Source organism: Octodon degus, unplaced genomic scaffold (genome assembly GCF_000260255.1).
Source record: "Octodon degus isolate 3935 unplaced genomic scaffold, OctDeg1.0 scaffold00188, whole genome shotgun sequence".
NCBI lineage: Eukaryota > Metazoa > Chordata > Mammalia > Rodentia > Octodontidae > Octodon > Octodon degus.
The window spans coordinates 4,828,468-4,846,819 of NW_004524764.1; the positions used below are offsets into that span (position 1 = coordinate 4,828,468).

Consider the following 18,352-nt stretch of genomic DNA (forward strand, 5'->3'; position numbering starts at 1 on the left):
AGACAGAGAGAGACAGAGAGAGACAGAGAGAGACAGAGAGAGATTATTGATTCAAAGTATTTCAGCTGCCTACCATAGTGATTTGTTTCTCAAATGGAAATAGCAATGGCTTTAGCTTTTAGAAACTTGCTTCCTATTATTCAATTCTTAAGGCAGCCAAAACTGGACATATTTCATATTTACCATAGACATTCAAGTTAAATATTCGGTCGTCTTCTCCAGCAGGGTTAGTGGCCACACATGTGTATTTTCCCATGTCCGATGTTTGAGCTCCATAAATGTTTAATGTGCTGCCATTTGCAGTCACCCTATGGAAAAGGTCATAAGAGAGCCACTGAGATGATGAACAGGGACTTGGGTCTAGGTGACTCATTTTAGATTATTTTGTTCTTTAAAAAATATCATCATAACATGATGTCTTCTTCTTGGATACAATGGTTTGAATATATCTCATTAAGTATATGGAAGTGCTAGAAACCTGATGGAGGTTACAGACAAATAACTAAAATTATACCCTAATAGTTGTTACATCCATCATTCCCTTAGGAGAAAAAATATAGAGTCAGGCCGAGAACTGTGCTATCCCAATAAATCTTCTGAATTCTTCTATTTTTAATTATCATTCTGAGATTTGAAGCAGATAAAAATTATTTTAAAATTCTAGTATGGAAATTGAACATTGTTAAAAAAATTAGAAACAAGAAATTATATTTAAAAATCTGACCATAAATGAATGAAAAACAACTCAGTGAGATGGAACAGAATGGGTTAATTTATTTAAATTGTGACATGTCAACACAATATATAGATGCACCTTAAAATTTTTTCTACAAAACTCTAAAATTTTATTTTGAATTGAATAATAGTAAATAATAAATTCATCATTACTTAATCAAAGATATCTAAGTTAAGATTGTTGCATTATTGATTTTTTCTTTGCTAATTACCAAACAACTCCCTATGCTTTAAGAGAAGAATAAATTCCTATTGATAGTTATTCCAAAGTAATGCTTTCATTAGAATCTCCCAGTATAAAAACAGTGCATTACATTTGATACTGATATTGCAAATTATAATATCATTTTTGGACTTAGTTGTACTTCTCCTTTACAAAATGTGAAATTTAAAAATTCATATGTTTAAATATACTCAAGTAGAAACACAAATTACCATAGCCAAAGCCAAATATTAAAGTGATCTTAAAAATTATTCTATTTGATCTACAAATTGTTCTACCTACAAATTAATATGTAATGGACTAGTAAGCAAAATGCATATAAAAATAAGCAAGCTTAGTATATTCATGTAAGAGAAGTGATAGACCTTTAGAGCCAAGGTACAATTATTATGTAAGTTATTTAGATCCCACAAAGTTTCTTGTACTTGGTCTAATAAAAATAATTACATGTTAATTATTCAGAAATGTTTCCTTAAAAATAAAATGCATCATGTATCTCTAAAATATTATTTCGCAATTTTACTGCATTTTTTTTACAGAATACAAACAGTTAAATTTTAACGTGAATACAAAGAAAATAATACTTGGGTGACTTGAAATTGCATGTGTTCAACTTATAGACTACAAAACATGCTCCTGACTCTTAGAACAAAAATGGTGGTTCAAAATAATAAAATTTGTGATGCATTTATCTGATGCCTACCTACTCAGATATTTATTCTGGTATGTTTGTGTTGTGGGGCTTTATGATGGAGTAATCCTATACAGTGCAGAACACGGGGCTGTCACTCCAAAGGAATTTGTTGTTCAAGTATCAAGTGGCATGGGCTCTTGCCATATTATTTATCCATCTTTTTGTGCCAAGAGTAAAAAATGTCAGCTGAAAGTGGGACTTGGACAATCTACTCTAAGGAAGTAACTTGGCTATGATATTGTACCTCACTAAAAGTGAGCCAGGAGACATGCCACATAGGAAGGTTGATGGTTTCAGATTATAAAGTCATATCTAAGATTATTATAATGGAAGATTTATCTTAAACATACCGGAGGTTTTCTGTTTCACTATTAGTTATAGACTTCCCATTTCTAAGCCACTGAATGACTGGGGCAGGAACGCCATTGGCATTGCAGATCAGCTCAACAATTTCTCCCAGAAGGACACCGACATCACTTGGAATTTCAGCACCAGCAATACTTGGAGGAACTATGGAGGTACAGTTACCAGTTTCATTAACAAGGATATATATATTCTAAGGAATACAATACAGCCATAGAACACGCCATTTCCGAATCATAGTTTCCCTAGATTAAGATCAAACTATTGCTATCTTTATGAATCACTTTTCAATGAGCATGATAAAGGAATCAGATCACTCCTATATTCTTGGTATGCCTACAAATTCATATGATCACTTACTCCAAAGGGCCAGTGATAGTCTGCTGTATGGGTATCCTTTCTGTCCAAATTAATTCATTCTTAAATTAAATAATGATTAGATTAGGGCCAGGGAGATAGATTAGTGGTCTAAGTGCTTGCCTAGCAGGTGCAAGAACCGGGGTTCCATCCCCAGTATCACATGCAATGACAGCCATGCCCAGAGTCAGCCACTGAGACTGAGCACACCCTTGTAATCCCAGTGCTGGGGAGGTTGAGACAGGAGGATCACTATGACTCTGAACTGTGTACTGAGACCCTGTAACAAATAAATAAGAGATTAATTAAAAATGATTAGATTAGATTCCTACAGGTAGTTTGTAATTAATATAATTCAGGAGAATCTATTTTATAAAATATTGGCATAAAGCTCTGAGGAAAGTATCTGAGGACTCTTCATTAACTTGTTTAACAAGGCATATCATAATTTTCATGATCCAGGAGCCTCTGTTCTCTTTAAGTGAGTCATTTTTGGTTTGTACTTTAATGATGTAGTCCAGAAATGATAAATAAAAAAGAGATCAATGGTATCAGACAAAAACACATTGAACTTCTATTCTTTTAAAAAGATGCACTGGTGGCAGCCTTCATGAGCTCACACGAGCCACTTTTGCAAATATTCCTTATTCTGTGTTCAGTAATATAAAGGTTTGTAGTTGGAAATAGGCTGTGGTGGTATAGCTATACCAAGAAACTGGAAAGTGATTTGCTACAAATCAGGATACTTTGGACCAGCACACAAGCACATAATTATTTCAAGTATCATTTTATTTTTTATATATTTCATGTTTGTTTTGGTTATGTATCCATTGCATGAGTTATTTTTTATTTTTTAAAGAAGAGTACAAATTAGAATTAAAACAGAAAAATTACTAGTGATAAAGAATTTCACTTAACAAAGTAATATGAATTTCACAGTAATTGTTGTCATACATAGTGTTGTCTTCCAACTAGTTATTCATGTCATCAGATATATACATGTAAAATTGGAAGAAGAAAGGAAAAAAAAGAAATGTATGAGAAATTAAGAAGACAAAAAGAGGAACAGTTGAAAAAAGAAGATGAAAATTAAAGCATTAACTGCTTCTATCCATACACCAGCAGAAATGCACAGCACAGTTGTCCAAACCATCCTGCTTACATATATAGATAAGTCTGTTTTCCCTTCTCAACCCAGTAACTCTTTCCTTTTGAATAAGTTCATTCCCTTTTCCCAATATCTCTTGTACCCTTGAAATATCATTTTTCTCTTTTAGGTTCTCACATTAATGAGAACAAGTTATCACTTTAGTTATCCACATGACAATAACTATAGTAAGTGTGGAGAATTCATAATACTGAAGAAGTCAAGTCAGTAAGAACTTTACGGTTACTTCCAACAAACAATATTAATATATGAGTATGAAGAGCACCAGAACAGATCTTATATGCATACATGATCTCAAGTCTTAAGACACAGAGAAAGTCTGACAAAGTGCTTGGTCATGCGACGTACCATATGGCTAATATCTATTATTAATACACTAAAAAGAGCTAAATGTGCATTTTATGACATTGAATGACTATGTTTCCTTTATGCATCTGAAATTTCAAGCATCATCCATCATTATAAAGAGGCCACAGATGCTCATTAACTTATTTTTACTTTTCTTTAATTTTAATTACTTTTGGAGTAGCTTTAGCAAAGGACACAATAGATGTAACAGTCACAGTTAAATGCATAATTTAGGAGAAGTTCTTTACCTAGTAGCCATAATAAGATTAGAAAAAAAAGCTATTTTAATTCAGTTGCCAGTTAGTTTCACCTCAATTTTAATATTGATCCAAAAGTCATACTCAGAAGTTTATTTAAAATCAAAACAAATACATTCACTCTGCTATAATTAATGATATGTTGCAATACAGTAGGCAAAAATTAAACAGTTATTCAAGGAATTAATGCTCTTTATTCTCATCGCAAAATTGTATACCATTCATACTTATTTGAAGTTTACATATTTTCCTGTCAGTCATTAGATAATAGTAAAACTTCATAAATTAAATATTTGCCTACACAAGATCAACTTACAGGTATAACATCAAAATAAACCTAGTTAGTTTTTAATAAATAAAGATAACTCAATACAATATATTAGATGAAGTTAATAATAAAAAACTAGGGCCAGCTAAATAGCTCAGCAGATTAAAGTGCCTGCAAGCAGGTGCAGGGGCCAGGAGTTCAATTCCTGGGCCTGCTGTGCTGGCCCCGTCCCTGGGGCCCGCTGAGACAGAGTTGAGACTGGAAGTGGTGGCACACGCCTCTAATCCCAGCTCTTGGGAGGCTGTAAACAGGAGAATCACTATGAGTCTGATCTAGTAGGGAGACCCTGAACACCCTGAAGACCCTTCCCTAAAATACAGAAGAAAATAATAATCAAAAACTAAAGATGTATTCATCTATTCTTTTCTACAATTATGTTAATTCTCTCAGAAACAGAATGCAGGAAAAACCAGATGACAGAATTATGGGTGATTTAAAGTTATTTTGAGTCAATTAGAGTGATCCCAAAAAGTATAGTACTACAGATGGAATATAACGAAGTAATTAAGGGTGGATCATCACGTGTATGACCTACCTTGTATGAAAAGCATGTAGTTTTTCTGTGCTTTCCCCTCTATATTTGATGCAATGCATGTATAGTTTCCACCATCTGAACGCTGAGATCTGGCAATCTGGAGTTTGCTACCCCCAGACAAAATGTGAACCTCAAGTGAGTCAGAATTTTCTGTAGGGGGAGACAAAGAAAAATATGAAGAAACTTTTATTGAACATCCCTATAATCCAGGATAAAGTTTTATTTTATATTACATTTCTTTAAAGTTTTCTCCTTCTACTTTGATTTTAAATGACAATCTTTTTCAAAGAGAAATTTAACCTTTATAGAATGAATAACCATTTCACAGCAAGTCTATTTTATAAATTTATATTTCCGTACAATAGATTTTCTTGAACTAGGCTCAGCTATAAGCATAATACTGACAATTTCCTATGTTTTAGAAATAGTGAGTTAAGAACAAAAGAAAGCCACAAAAAACATGAAGCTCTATTACCTATGGGCTTGTGGTTCTTCAACCATGTTATCATGGGAGGTGGGATGCCAGTGGCGTCACATGTCAGGGTCACTGGATTACTGATTGTCTCCACAACCACTTCTCCTTCAGGCCCTTCAATACTGGGCAGCACTGTAAAGACAGAAGAAAAGCACGTGTCCTCATTAATTTAATTCAGGACACTTGCTTTCATTTGCATATCTGGGGGAAAAAGAGTTGTATTAGAGGCAGATGCTCACCATATACATTGAGGTGGAAATTTTTATCATCTCGTCCTGCTACATTTATAGCTCTACATACATACTGGCCTGTGTCAGATACCTAAAAGAAAAAGATACTATTGTATGTGCTCCATTAAGTTATAGATGACCAATCACACTGTTTGAGTGTAGATTAAATCATCAGTCATCTTTATGTTCAAATGTCCCACTTCTAATTGCCTTCTGCAATCCTGCCACTTCATCTTTTAATGAAAAGAAGGTCAATGCCATTGCCTATGTATTCTTTAACAAACATCATTTTTCAGTGTAGTAAAAGTGGTATGCGACATCCTGCTCTCTCCTCTGCAACCCCACCAAAGTTTCAATGTCAAGCAAGAATGAAAGATGCACCTCAGCTTTCTTGATGTGTAGCATTTGTCCATCAGCTAAAATCTCCACATGAGTAGACTCTGATATCATCCGCCCATTCTTATACCAGGTGATGACTGGAGGTGGGACAGCATTTGACTCACATTCCAATGACACTGAAGTTCCCTGTCTTACATTAACTACAGAGACAGACTCACTGTCATGATCCTTAATGCTTGGGGGCACTGAGAGAAGGAAATAGAAAACAAAACAAAACAAAAAATTGTTTGATTAAGTTCCACTGACCAAAATACTGAGCACCAGTTTTGAAATGAAATAATATCACAAAGAGAGTGAAAACAAACCATAAACAGTCAGGGAAACTTTTTTCCTCCTTTCACCAGCTTGGTTGATAGCTATACAAGTGTATTCACCACCATCAGATACCTTGGCTCGAATAATCTGTAAAGTTCGACCACCTGTGAGCAAAAATAATGTAAAGTCAGAAAATAGTAACCATAATAACTAACTTATCATTAAAATAAATGAAAAAAATATGTAATTTTCCACGCAGCAAAATTTATATAGAAACATCTGTATTTAAAATGAAATAATTGAATCAATTTTTTTTTCTTATAAAGGAAGTTAATCAGAACTTTTTCTCTCTAAAAAGTAAGATGGATAGTTAAAGTATTTGATGTGGATTTTCCTGACAAATAAGTATTGTAATACAACTAAGATGTTTATAAGAATTTCCTGCATTTAAATTTTCCACAGAAGAAATGATTATTTCTCTGTAGTTTTATGATCTTTCTAGCTTTTATGATCTATCCAACTACCTACTTCTTTGCAATTTTTCTGTTATCATTATCTATTTATCTATCTATCTATCTATCTATCTATCTATCTATCTATCTATCTATCATCTATCATTTGCATCTTGAATTACTGGGGTTCATTAAAAATTAAGTAAACTTATACAATGAAAGCACCACTTAACACCGACTTAACTCACAACTGTTAAACTGTTCTGTTTCTAAATTTCACCATTTGAAGCAAGATACCTTGTTGAACATTTACACTAAAATCAACCATAAAAATCTATCCAATTACTCTAATGTTCCCAGCTCAGTAAAGAAATATTTATTGTGAACAAACAGAGAGGCAAAAGTTTGGAAAGAGACTAAATTGTAATACTGTCTATCTTAAAGTAAAGGAGAGCGAGAATGTTTGGCCTGCTTTATAAGAATAAGCCCCTTACCAGGCACAATGAGGGCATTTGTGTTTGGCTTGATGGGTTGTTCATTCTTGAGCCAGCTGAGATCAGGAGGTGGAAAACCAGAGACCTCACAGGTCAAAGAGATGAAATTGTTTACAACAACCGTGAGATTTTCAGGATTAGGACCAATTACACTTGGAGGAACTGTAAAAGTATGTACATTAGAAGTGAAAAATGATGTTGTCAGAGATATAGTTTCCAGTTCACTAAATGTAGTTCTACCCAGTATAAGCTGATAAAAAACAACAAATGAATGATTCTGTTAGCTATGCAGCTTCCTTAGACATTTTCCAATACCTTCATCCAATTTGTGTTCCCCATGTTTGTTTTTCACAACTGGGAGTATGAGAATTTTAAAAATCAGCATTATTCTCTGTTTTATTTGTAAAATATACAGATCACCATCTTACAATGTTTTTGTCAGTTCAGCTGGTTTGTCAACTTCAAAGCTTGGGAGAGCACCAAGAGGTCAGGAAAGCACACATTTTCATGTCTGTGTGGATCATGACTTTGAGTACTATACCTGGTCTAAACTTCTCCTCCTGTAGGTTGTGGGTATCAAGGACTATATCCCAGTAGTGGAAAAGCTGAGCAATACAGGAAATTGGTGCTGGAGAGGTGGGGTTGTTGTTGTTGTGAATAACATAATCATGTGGCTCAGAAGTCTCTGGAAGTAGTTTGAAAAAGGTAATAGGAAAGTTTTGGAAATGTGTGCTAGAGAACTCTAGAATGTTATAAGCAGAGCTTGATGGGCATTTCTAGTCAAGTTCAGTAGACTGGACTGCCCATAGGAATGTATGCAGTAAGGGTCATGCTCATGAGGTTTTAGATGGCAGCTGTCTTGGAAACTGAACTGAAGGCCATGTGTGTTGCATTCTCACAAAAAAAACTATCTACATTTTGCCCATTTCCTGAGACTCTGTGGAAGGTGGAATTTAGGAGCATGGAATGAATTAATTTGGAAGAGAAAATGTCAAAGCAACCCCAATTTCAGACTTTGGCATTGGTACTGTTGGTTGCTTTTCGCGAAATTCATGGTGAGGATTGGTAGAGCAGAACAGAAGGATTCAAAGAATTTAAATGGTGTCCTTAGGAGAACCATGTGGAAAGTTAGCCTGAAAGAGGCATGGATGCTGAAGAGATTAGGATTGTTAAAGAGACAGGAAGTACTTTGAACTGCTGTGGGAAGAGAGAGATGTAGAAAGCATCAAAGGAATCATTGGGACACCATCTATTGTAAGTTCAAGAGTAGAAAAGCATAAAACCTTTCATTTGAAAGAGAGCCTATAAATTCTCTGCTCAAGAAGGACCACCTAGGGAATTGGGTCTCCAGGATTCATTTCACAGTGATCAGCAATCCAGGCACTGAGAGTCCACTAGAGCCTCTGTGAGCCACTTCTCACAGTAGTGGCAGACCTTGGCATTGTCTGTTGTAGAGCTATGCATAGCACAAGAGTTATGGTGTCATTGAGGCTTCCACTCAGTTTTCAAAAAAGGCCCAAATAGTCATGCAATATGGTGAAAAGAGGGTACACAAAGTTGTAGCAATGAACTAGAGGTGCAGGGGAGGCTTCAGGAGGTTAAAATGTCAGATATGCTGGTAAAAGCTACAGGTAGCAAGTGGACCAGGTCTAAGAGAGAGACTATGTGAGCTGCAATCAGCAAGGTCATCAGGATGGGATTGCCCATGCCTACTAGAACTTACATCTTGACAAGATATCTGGATGCCAGATATGGCTCTCAGTGCAATTGAGCCATCTCAGTGCCCCTGTGGCAGGGCCAGCATGGCAGGCCCAAGGATTGAACCCCTGGCCCCTGCACCTGCTTGCAGGAGCTTTAATATGCTGAGCTATTTGTCTATCCATAAACCACATCTCTTGGTGTGTCTGGGTGAGTAATGAAGGTGAGTGCTATATGTGGTCCATTCTTCTTCGATGTTAGGCCCCTGCTCTGCTTCCTCATCACAGGAACTAAGTAGCTTTGCTTGGCCATGTCCTTCCACTGTCACCTTTCAGCTCCAGAGCCAGCCAATCGTGGACTGATCTCTCTGTTACCACAAATGAAATTAAACGTTTCTTTATTTAAATTGTGGATATTGGGGGTATTGTATCCCAGAAAAGGGAAAATTGATGAGTACATTGTACAGAAGACCTAATAGTGTTTTCCACAAAGTACACTTGAATAATATTATCCTTAACATCACACTATTATTTAAAGATTTTTATTATGTGGTCACAGAAATAATAGAGTAAAATTTCAATTTTAACATTATTTATCAATAAATCATATCCATTATCTTTAAATGTAAATCAATGATTCCCAAGGCAAGTCAAAAACCTTTGGAATAATACTATCGCTAATTGATCATAACCAAAAATCAATGAAGGGATTATAGGTGTGTACCACCACACACACACACAGCATGTGGTACCAGGGATTGAGCCCAGGTTCTTGAGCTTTCCAGGCAGGTGCTTAGACTGCTGAGCTATCTCCCTGGCTGCCAGTTACAGCTTTAAACACCTGGCAAATACTATCTTGTTGAAGTCTCACATGCTTCATGTATTACATACAGTTTTTATCCTCTTACTACAAATGAGGCAGCTGAAACACAGAGAGGTTGGTTAGAATCTTGACTAATATTTTATAGGTTGTTCCTGGAAGAAGCAGGCCTGGTTCCAGAGCTCTCCTTCTTAGCCACTGGTCAATACTGCCCAATAATCACAAATAAGAAGGGCGCTCATCAGATGAGTAGAGTGACAATAGGGAGGGAACATAATGTGGGAATCAGGAGGAAACCATGACAATTAAGGAGATAACTGAAATATGATCAAAAATAAGTGGAAGAGAGAAAATGAACAGGTCTTATAGGCAAGGCTCAGCAATGCAAAAGCTGAAATATGGAAAAAATAAACATGGCCTCTGAAAGTTATAACCACAGGTTAAAGAGGAAGATGGGCACGAGAAGGCAAGGAATTAGAGGACTAAACAAAGATAAGATGGCATAAGGTTTCTGGGCATCATGTATTTATTTTTTGTATTTTAGGGAAGAGTTTATAGGGCTTTCAGGTTCTCGCTACTAGATTGAACTAGTAGTAATCCTTCTGTTTACAGCCTCCCAAGAGCTGGGATTATAGGTACGCCACCACCATGTCGTCTCAATTGCCTCCTCAGCACACCCCAAGGGTGGGGCCGGCACGACAAGCCCAGGGATTGAACTCCTGATCCTTGCACCTTCTTGCAGGTACATTAATCTGCTAATTATTTGACCACACCCGACAGTGGTTTAGAATGTCAAATGTACAAAGTACAAGATGGAAAGTGCCTACTGGACTTATTAATAAGGGTATAATTTCATGAATTCTGTGAGCACATTCAGTGGAGTTGAGAAAGCAGGATTTGGAACTCAGTGATGAGAAGAGAGTAAAGAGAGTAAAGAGATGGAACCATTTAATACACACACACACACACACACACACACACACACACACACACACTAGGGGATTTCACTTTGAAAATGAGAGGGAGGCACACAGCTGAAGGAAAATGTTAGGTGTAAGGCAGAACTTTTTAAAGGTGGAAAACACAAGTACCTTTAAATTTCCAAAAGGATCCAGTAAACAGTGAGAATTTCAATATTCAAAAGAAGGAGCAGGGGCTGGGCAGATACTTCAGCAGTCTAAGCACCTGCCTAGCAAGTACACAGACATGGGTTTGACACCCAGTACCACATGCCATGCTGGCTCCATACCAAGTTGGACACTGAAACCAGGTGTGGTGGTGCACACCTGTAATCTCAGCACTGGGGAGGCTGAGACAGGAGGGAGTCTAAGCTGCATAGTGAGACCCTGTGCTAAATAAATAAACAAAAGGAGGTGTAGATGGTGAATTTTCAAGGAGACTGTAAGCAGAAACCTAAAGTCAGGTTAATTTTTGGCATTTGGAAGATAAAAGAGAGCTTCCTCTTTTCTTGTAATAGGAGAAAAGAAAAATGGCAGAAACAGATGTGGGGAGATTTGATGACAAGGAAGTGGGGTAGTTTCTGGCATATGCGTTCTCTCTCCTGTATAAAGGAGAGGGGCGTGCACTTACCACGAGAGAGTAAAGGTAGCTGTTTCAGACTGATCACACCCACAATTATTAGTTGGAAGCCCTATCCTCTAGTGTAGTTATTTTTTAAATTACTATGTACAATAATTTTAAAAGCAGACCTGCTAGATTTATACTTTGTACATCCTGCTAGCTATTATTGGCAGAAAAGGGGAGACAAAACAAATGCAGGCTCCGCATATTGACCAAGTTAAAAACAGAAAATGAACTTATATAATCTAAAACATGGTTTCCCTGCTTCTCTCAAGAACATCCCACTAGACATTTCTGGAACTGAGCTCTTACCATGAACATTGAGATTAAAATACTTCTTGGTGCTCCCAGCTGTGTTCTCAGCAATGCACACGTACCTGCCGATGTCAGTTATTTGAGCATCTAAAATCTAAGGGAAAAATAAAGAAATTATAACAGAAATTTTTAATAAAGCAATTTATAGTACATTTCATTATACTTAGAGGAAGATGTTTTTCTAGATAATCATGGATAAATATAATACAAATCGAATTTTTGTGCATACTACTATCAACGTTGGCTTTTATTAGACAGGTTCATTAAATAAACATTTATTCGTATAATTTCCAAACAGAACAGGCACATTTTATATTCTTGTGATTATACTGACTGTAAAATATCTGCAATTACTCCCCTGGGGTCTTGTCTACACCTCCAGCCACATGACTCTGAAGCTTTCCCACCCAGGGTTGGAGAAGACACAGAGTTTGTGTTGAGCTTTTGACTGGCTTTGGCTAACAGAATGTGAAGCAAGTGAGGACCTCTCTGTTCAAGCACCGGGGCTGTGTCCTTCCGCTTACTTCTTTGGAACTCTACCAGCTAATGTGCGGAAGCCATGGCCGGCTGGTTGGACCGTGGGCTTCAGGTGCGGCTGAACCAGCCTCATCACATCTGAGGTCCTAAATGCGTGGGAGGGTCCGGACAAGATCAGCAGAGCTGTGAATTCAGTGCACAAATCTATGCAGGCACTTGAGCTTGCCCAGCTGAAAGTAGAAGTGTGGCCCAGCCAGCCAACAGACTTATGAGCTAAAAAATAGACGTTTAGCACTTCAGTCATTAAGATTTTTTTTTTTTTAATGTATCTAGTAGAGGATCTCACTGTGCAGCTCAAACTGGTAGTGATCCTCCTGTTTTCAGCCGCCCCAGCGCTGGGCTTGTGCGTCACCATGCCTGGTTTTGGCGGCCAGTGCAGTGCATCTGCAGGAGAGGCCAGCACAGTATGTGGTGCTGGGGATCGAACCCCGGTCCCTCAACTTGCTTAAGCAGGCACTTAGTCCACTGAGCTCTTTCGCCGGCCCTTTAGTCATTAAAAATTTTAAGTGGTTTGTTGTAGGCAGCAATAGTTAGCTAACATTGCAGGGTGTTTTCTTTATTTTTAATGCAGAATTTTCAATCCATTCATTTGTATATCTTTTTGTGCTAGACACACAAAAAGCATCTCAGTAGAGGTTTTATGATCCACAAGTAGAAATATTGATGAAATTTAGGTGATATTTTAAGAATTCAAGGTTATCCGTAGGTAGCAAGCCTGATTCTGTATAGTGAACTGTGACATCTGTCCTGTGTGGGAAGTACTTACAGTTTTGTTTGGACTCTTTAACCATAGAACATCATTTATTACATTCAGCTAGTAATTTAATCAAATTGCATGCTATCTAAAATTTTATATTATTTCTACACATAATTTTTATAACACTAATTTTTATAACACTAAAATAGAAAAATATAGACATGTCCTCAGATAAACAACTCAGTATATAATTAATGTTTGGTAATACAGGATAAATTTTAAACTATAGGAAACCTTACACTACTTAGAATGTTATTATATATGTATAAAATTGCCATAATGATTTTTTAAAAGGTAGCTTTTCTCAGAGTCTACATACATCATGTTAAATTTAAGGGTATAAGTAAAAACAATTTTTAGAAGAATTCATACAAAACTATTAGTGAGAGTACAATAGGGAGAATTATTTTATATGCTTTTAATGCTTAGAAATTTTTATAAATATAATGCAAACTAACAACTTTTTAAAAGTCGAAGACACAATTATAAAATTTAAAAAAAACTTTGTTTTTTTTGGTGGAACTGGGGATTGAACTTAGACCCTTGTACTTGCCAGGGAAGCACTTATTCCACTGAGCCATCTCCCCGGCCCCTAAAACTTTTAAAATCACATTTTTACCTGTAGCATTCTGCTACTAGACAGAAATTTATGATGGTCATCTTCCAGCAAGGGCTTTCCATCTCTTTGCCAGGAATTCCTTGGTGCTGGGCTGCCACTGGAGAAGCAATCCATCTGGACACTCTCATTCACCAGCACGGTCACCTCTTCTGGGTGATCACTACTTGCTCCCTTGATAACTGGTGGCACTATGAAATGATTGCAGCAAAGAAATATGGATGGGCTATAGGAGCGCTCCTAAATGATTCTAGTTTTTAACAGTTTAAAAAAGTTTGTGATAGTAAGAGAGAAGCTCGATTTGAAGGAGAAATTATGATCTTTAAGTAACATTTCACACTAAATTAGAGTTGTGAAAAAAGTACTTGAATTTGAGCTTATTATCTTTAGTTTCTTATTTACCCTGGACTATTCCTTCCAATAGCATCATTCCAGCTTAGTCCAATCCCAGCTCTTCTCCCAAACATCTTGTTCCTTTCTCAATGCCTTCTACTGTGCCTTCTGGGTTGTTATGCATACGTAGGAGAAACATTTGTACAAGCTGATATTTAAGACTATTTTGTTATAAAGACACACCAGATAAATTAAAGCTCTGAATGTGTATTGGAAATGTTCAGATTTGGTCTTATTTGTAAGAGTTTCATGTGGACTATTCAAGTTGTTTACTAGCCTCAATATCAGTAGTGTCAGCATCACCTGGGAACTGGGTTAGAAATGCAAACTCATAGTCTTCAATAGGCATCTCTAGGAAGGAGCAAGAAGTCAATATTCTAGCCAGCTCTCCAGGTGATCTTTAAGCAGACTGAAGTTTGAGAAGTCTAGCTCCAGACTTTTTTGCACATACTTATTAGTGTAAACTAATACGATAGAATGCAGGTACATGAAAAAATCACACATTACCCACAGAAGCTTCTAAAAATGGAAATATTAAGTAAACAAGGAACTCATATGTTGGCTGCTTTGGTAAAAGTAGATAATAATTTTCAAAGTAAATAATCTCTTCTTTTGAAAGTTTGGCTATTTTTTGTTTCACTCTGTTAAAATATCTTTAGCCATCAGTAATAATCGTGTTTAATGTAGATGCAGTTTCCTGGTATTTGGGGCTCCAATAATTAAACTGAAATTCTACAAAGAAAACAATCAGTGCCACAAAGAACACAATCGAGTTTCAGTATTGTTTCCATACAGACACTTTACATTCACAGTTAGGTGGTTTCCACTGATGTTATGGTTTATGTCTAGTTGTCCCGCCAAAGCCTCATACAGTCATGGGGCTGGGAATTCTAGAGTTTGTGACCAACTCATGATCCATTGGGATTATGATCCAAGGCTGGAATTATGGATCATAGTACTGCTGGGATTTTGGTGTGTGTGTGTCTTCAGCCTGGGGCAGAGAGCCTGAATACAATTTAAGAGAAAAGACTTCCTCTCTTTGGCCATCGTTGCTGCTTCTCCTCCCTTGGCTCCTCTTGCTCTTTGCCACTGCCATGAACTGATGCCCTCTGCCCTGTGCCTCTCTCTCTACCTTGGAGCCACTCTAGTATGGACTGCAACCTCCAGTAACTGTGAGCTGAATCAACCTTTCCTTCCTTCATCTTGGGTGTCAGGTATTTGTCCCAGCAACGAGAGAAGAGTAACTGCGACAACTGCGATCCACTATATTTGCGGTTGTGTCCTCAGAACTCCTCCCTGTGCCTAGCACGAGACATTGGTCAAATAAATAAATCTGGAATTTTAGTATTCTTTCTCTCTTTTTGAGTTTCTTTTGTAAACTTCTTGTGCTGACAGTCCATCAGTCTATCAGGTTCTTGCAGGTGGATTTTTTTTTTTCCTCTCACCAAGCTGAAACCTTAAGAGTAGTTGATCACTTCAGCATTCTCTGTCCTAGTGCACATTTTATGCTCTCTCTCACTCTCTAGCACTTCCACAATGCATCCCTGATATCTTTGTTCCACCCTCAGGGGGCCATATCATATTTTTAAACTTCTTTTAGGTGACTGTAAAAAACAATACCTGGGCTGAATGGGTCCTACTTCACATTGCTAGATCCCCCACATTGGCAATTGTTAACAGATTTTTTTTTTTAACAGATTTTGTTTGCCACAAGAATAATACCACTTTTGCTACTATCTCTTACATTCATATTTAATGAAAAGAACATAATACTTTTCTCTTTGCAGTAGTTCAAATCTCTCTAGTTCTCAATGAAAAGCTAATTAGCATCTCTTGATTCCTTGGTTGTATATTTTTCATGCTCTAGGACCTTGCATTCTCTATTCCTGGGCTGTTCACTTCTTAAACACACATTTAAAACTTTACCTCTTTCTATTAGGTCATTTTCCTGGGTCTATAAGCAAGTTTAAATCTTTTAAATTAGGTTTCTTTTCCTGACCAGTTGTTGATTCTCAAATTCTATTCTATCTTTCTATGTTTTCAAAAATGTCTTAGTGCTCTCTATTTTTATTTCCTTCACTTTTCTTTTCAAAAGAGAATACAAATTAGAAATAAAACAAAAAATTATAAGTGACGCAGATTTTCATTTAACAAAGTAATATGAATTTCATATTGTTTGTTGTAATACAAAGTTTTGTCTTCCAACCAGTTATTCAAATTACCAGATATATATATATAGAGAGAGAAAAAAAAATGAGAAAGAGAAAAAAATGTATAAAAAATTTTAAAAAGTATAATAAATTAACAAGACAAAAAGAGAAACAATTGGAAAAGAAGACAAACCAAATTAAAGCATTAACTGCTTCTTTCATACACCAGCAGAAATGCACAATACAGTTGTCTAAACCATCCTATCCTGCTTACATACATAGAAAAATCTTTTCCCCTACTCCCACTCCTGTCCTTCTCCTCAACTAGTAACTTCCTTTTTGAATAAATTCATTCTCTTTTACCAGTGTCTACTTCACCCTTCAGATTCCATTTTTCTCTTTCAGGTTCTCACACTAAAGAGACAAAATAATGTTTATACATGAGGGTCTGATTTCAGTACGTATTGAATTTGTATCCCCCTTCCCTTACTCTAGGCTTTGCAGCACACCACACCATCTGAAAAGATCTTTAGTTTCTACTTTCCTAAACTCATCTGAACATTCAATATTAAAACCTACTTCTTGGTAACATTTCTATGCCTTTGATTCTGGAATACAGTAGTTTACTGGCATTCATTAACTTATTAGATAGTCCTACTTCTGCTTTCCTTTCTGTTCTAATTACAAATGATTCCTCATATATCTTCTTTTGATATGCTATCAAAGAATCATTTTGTTGGAAACCTTGGCTTTGACTACCACCTATTTGTAAATAACTGTAAAATCTATATTCACATAGATTTAGATTCTTTGTCTTATACAGAATTGCTTACCTCCAACTTCTCTTTTAACATTTTACCAAGTTTTCTAGAACTATGTCAAATTAAACACCTTTAAAACAAAACTTACTCAGAAGGAAAGAGTTACTAGTTGAGGAGTACAGGAGGAGTGGGGGAAAGAGATTTTTCTGTGTGTAAGCAGGATAGGATGGTTTTGACAACTGTACTGTGCATTTCTGCTGATCCAAGGAAAGAAGCAATTAATACTTTAATTTGTTTCATCTTCCTTTTCAATTGTTTCTCTTTTTTGTCTTCCTAATTATGTTGATTTCTCTAGGTCTTCTACTTATGTCCATGTTGATACCAGTTTCTCAGTCACCCAGGATAAAAATATCAGTATTCCTTTACATACTGAGCTAAGTGACTAATTTTTCATATCGCTTAATTACTCATTCTATAAAATCTTTCATTCTGATCTCTTTTTCTGTATTCACACTGCTTTTGTAGGACAGCCTTTCTCAATGCAGGTATCTATTTCTACTATCATCGTAGGTCTCTTCCCTTAAGGAAGCAATGCTATTTCTAATGCCTGCACATAAATGCAGATGGAGATGGCCTTAACTCAAGAGGGCATTCAAACCAGGTTCCACTAGTTGGAATACTGTAACTTCTGGAGTCAATGAATTTTCTCTTTTTTTTGGTACAGGATTGGGGGTGGGGTGCACTGTTTTAGCCATTTTGTTATCTCAAAAGTCCTGACAATGTGTTCTCAATTTGTATGTAAAAGAATTAATTCTTTGGATGGACTATCAGTTTCTGATTATCTTTGTAGTCTCTAACGTGCTCAGGGTAACATCTTGCAAACATTAGTTTCAGAAAAATGTTTTTGACTGGTGGAATGCATGATAAATGAAAGAAAACAAACTCACAAAGTACACGGACGTCATACTGAAGGGAATCTTCTCCAGCCTCATTCACGGCCACACATGTGTATCTGCCAGCATCTTCTACTTTAGCCCGGGGAATCTGCAACACTCGCCCTCCTAAAAATATATCCCATTATGTTTACTTCTGTAAATCTTAGGCCGAACACAGATCATGGACACAGACACAGTTTTTGGATCTAATGACTTCCCTACATTTTCTTTCTGGGCTCCTACTTAGTCCAATCATTCAGTTTTAATTTCTACCCATTTTTATAACATTGCATTGCTAAAAAGTGATTTCATATCACAATATGGTGAGATCTGAGAAATGAGTGGCTCAGGTAGGTTTCCCGGGTGCGATCAAAACAATGTTCCGGGCCCTTCATTGTATTTCATTTGAAACTTCATATTTTGATATTTTTGAATATTTTTAATAGACATTTACACTGTTTATAATAAATACTTATT

General features: G+C 36.4%; 1 protein-coding gene across 1 annotated transcript in view; it reads right to left on the reverse strand.

The window, feature by feature from the left end:
• Positions 1-18,352, reverse strand: part of Hmcn1 (hemicentin 1) — a 474,287-nt gene that overhangs the window by 88,239 nt on the left and 367,696 nt on the right. The window contains exons 54-64 of the mRNA XM_023704108.1: positions 17,888-18,001; positions 13,640-13,827; positions 11,724-11,820; positions 7,314-7,475; positions 6,418-6,531; positions 6,095-6,297; positions 5,723-5,804; positions 5,484-5,615; positions 5,009-5,158; positions 2,003-2,162; positions 184-308 (exon numbers count right to left, since the gene is read on the reverse strand). Coding sequence (XP_023559876.1) covers positions 184-308; positions 2,003-2,162; positions 5,009-5,158; positions 5,484-5,615; positions 5,723-5,804; positions 6,095-6,297; positions 6,418-6,531; positions 7,314-7,475; positions 11,724-11,820; positions 13,640-13,827; positions 17,888-18,001 — 1,527 coding nt within the window. The remainder of the gene's footprint in view (positions 1-183; positions 309-2,002; positions 2,163-5,008; positions 5,159-5,483; positions 5,616-5,722; positions 5,805-6,094; positions 6,298-6,417; positions 6,532-7,313; positions 7,476-11,723; positions 11,821-13,639; positions 13,828-17,887; positions 18,002-18,352) is intronic.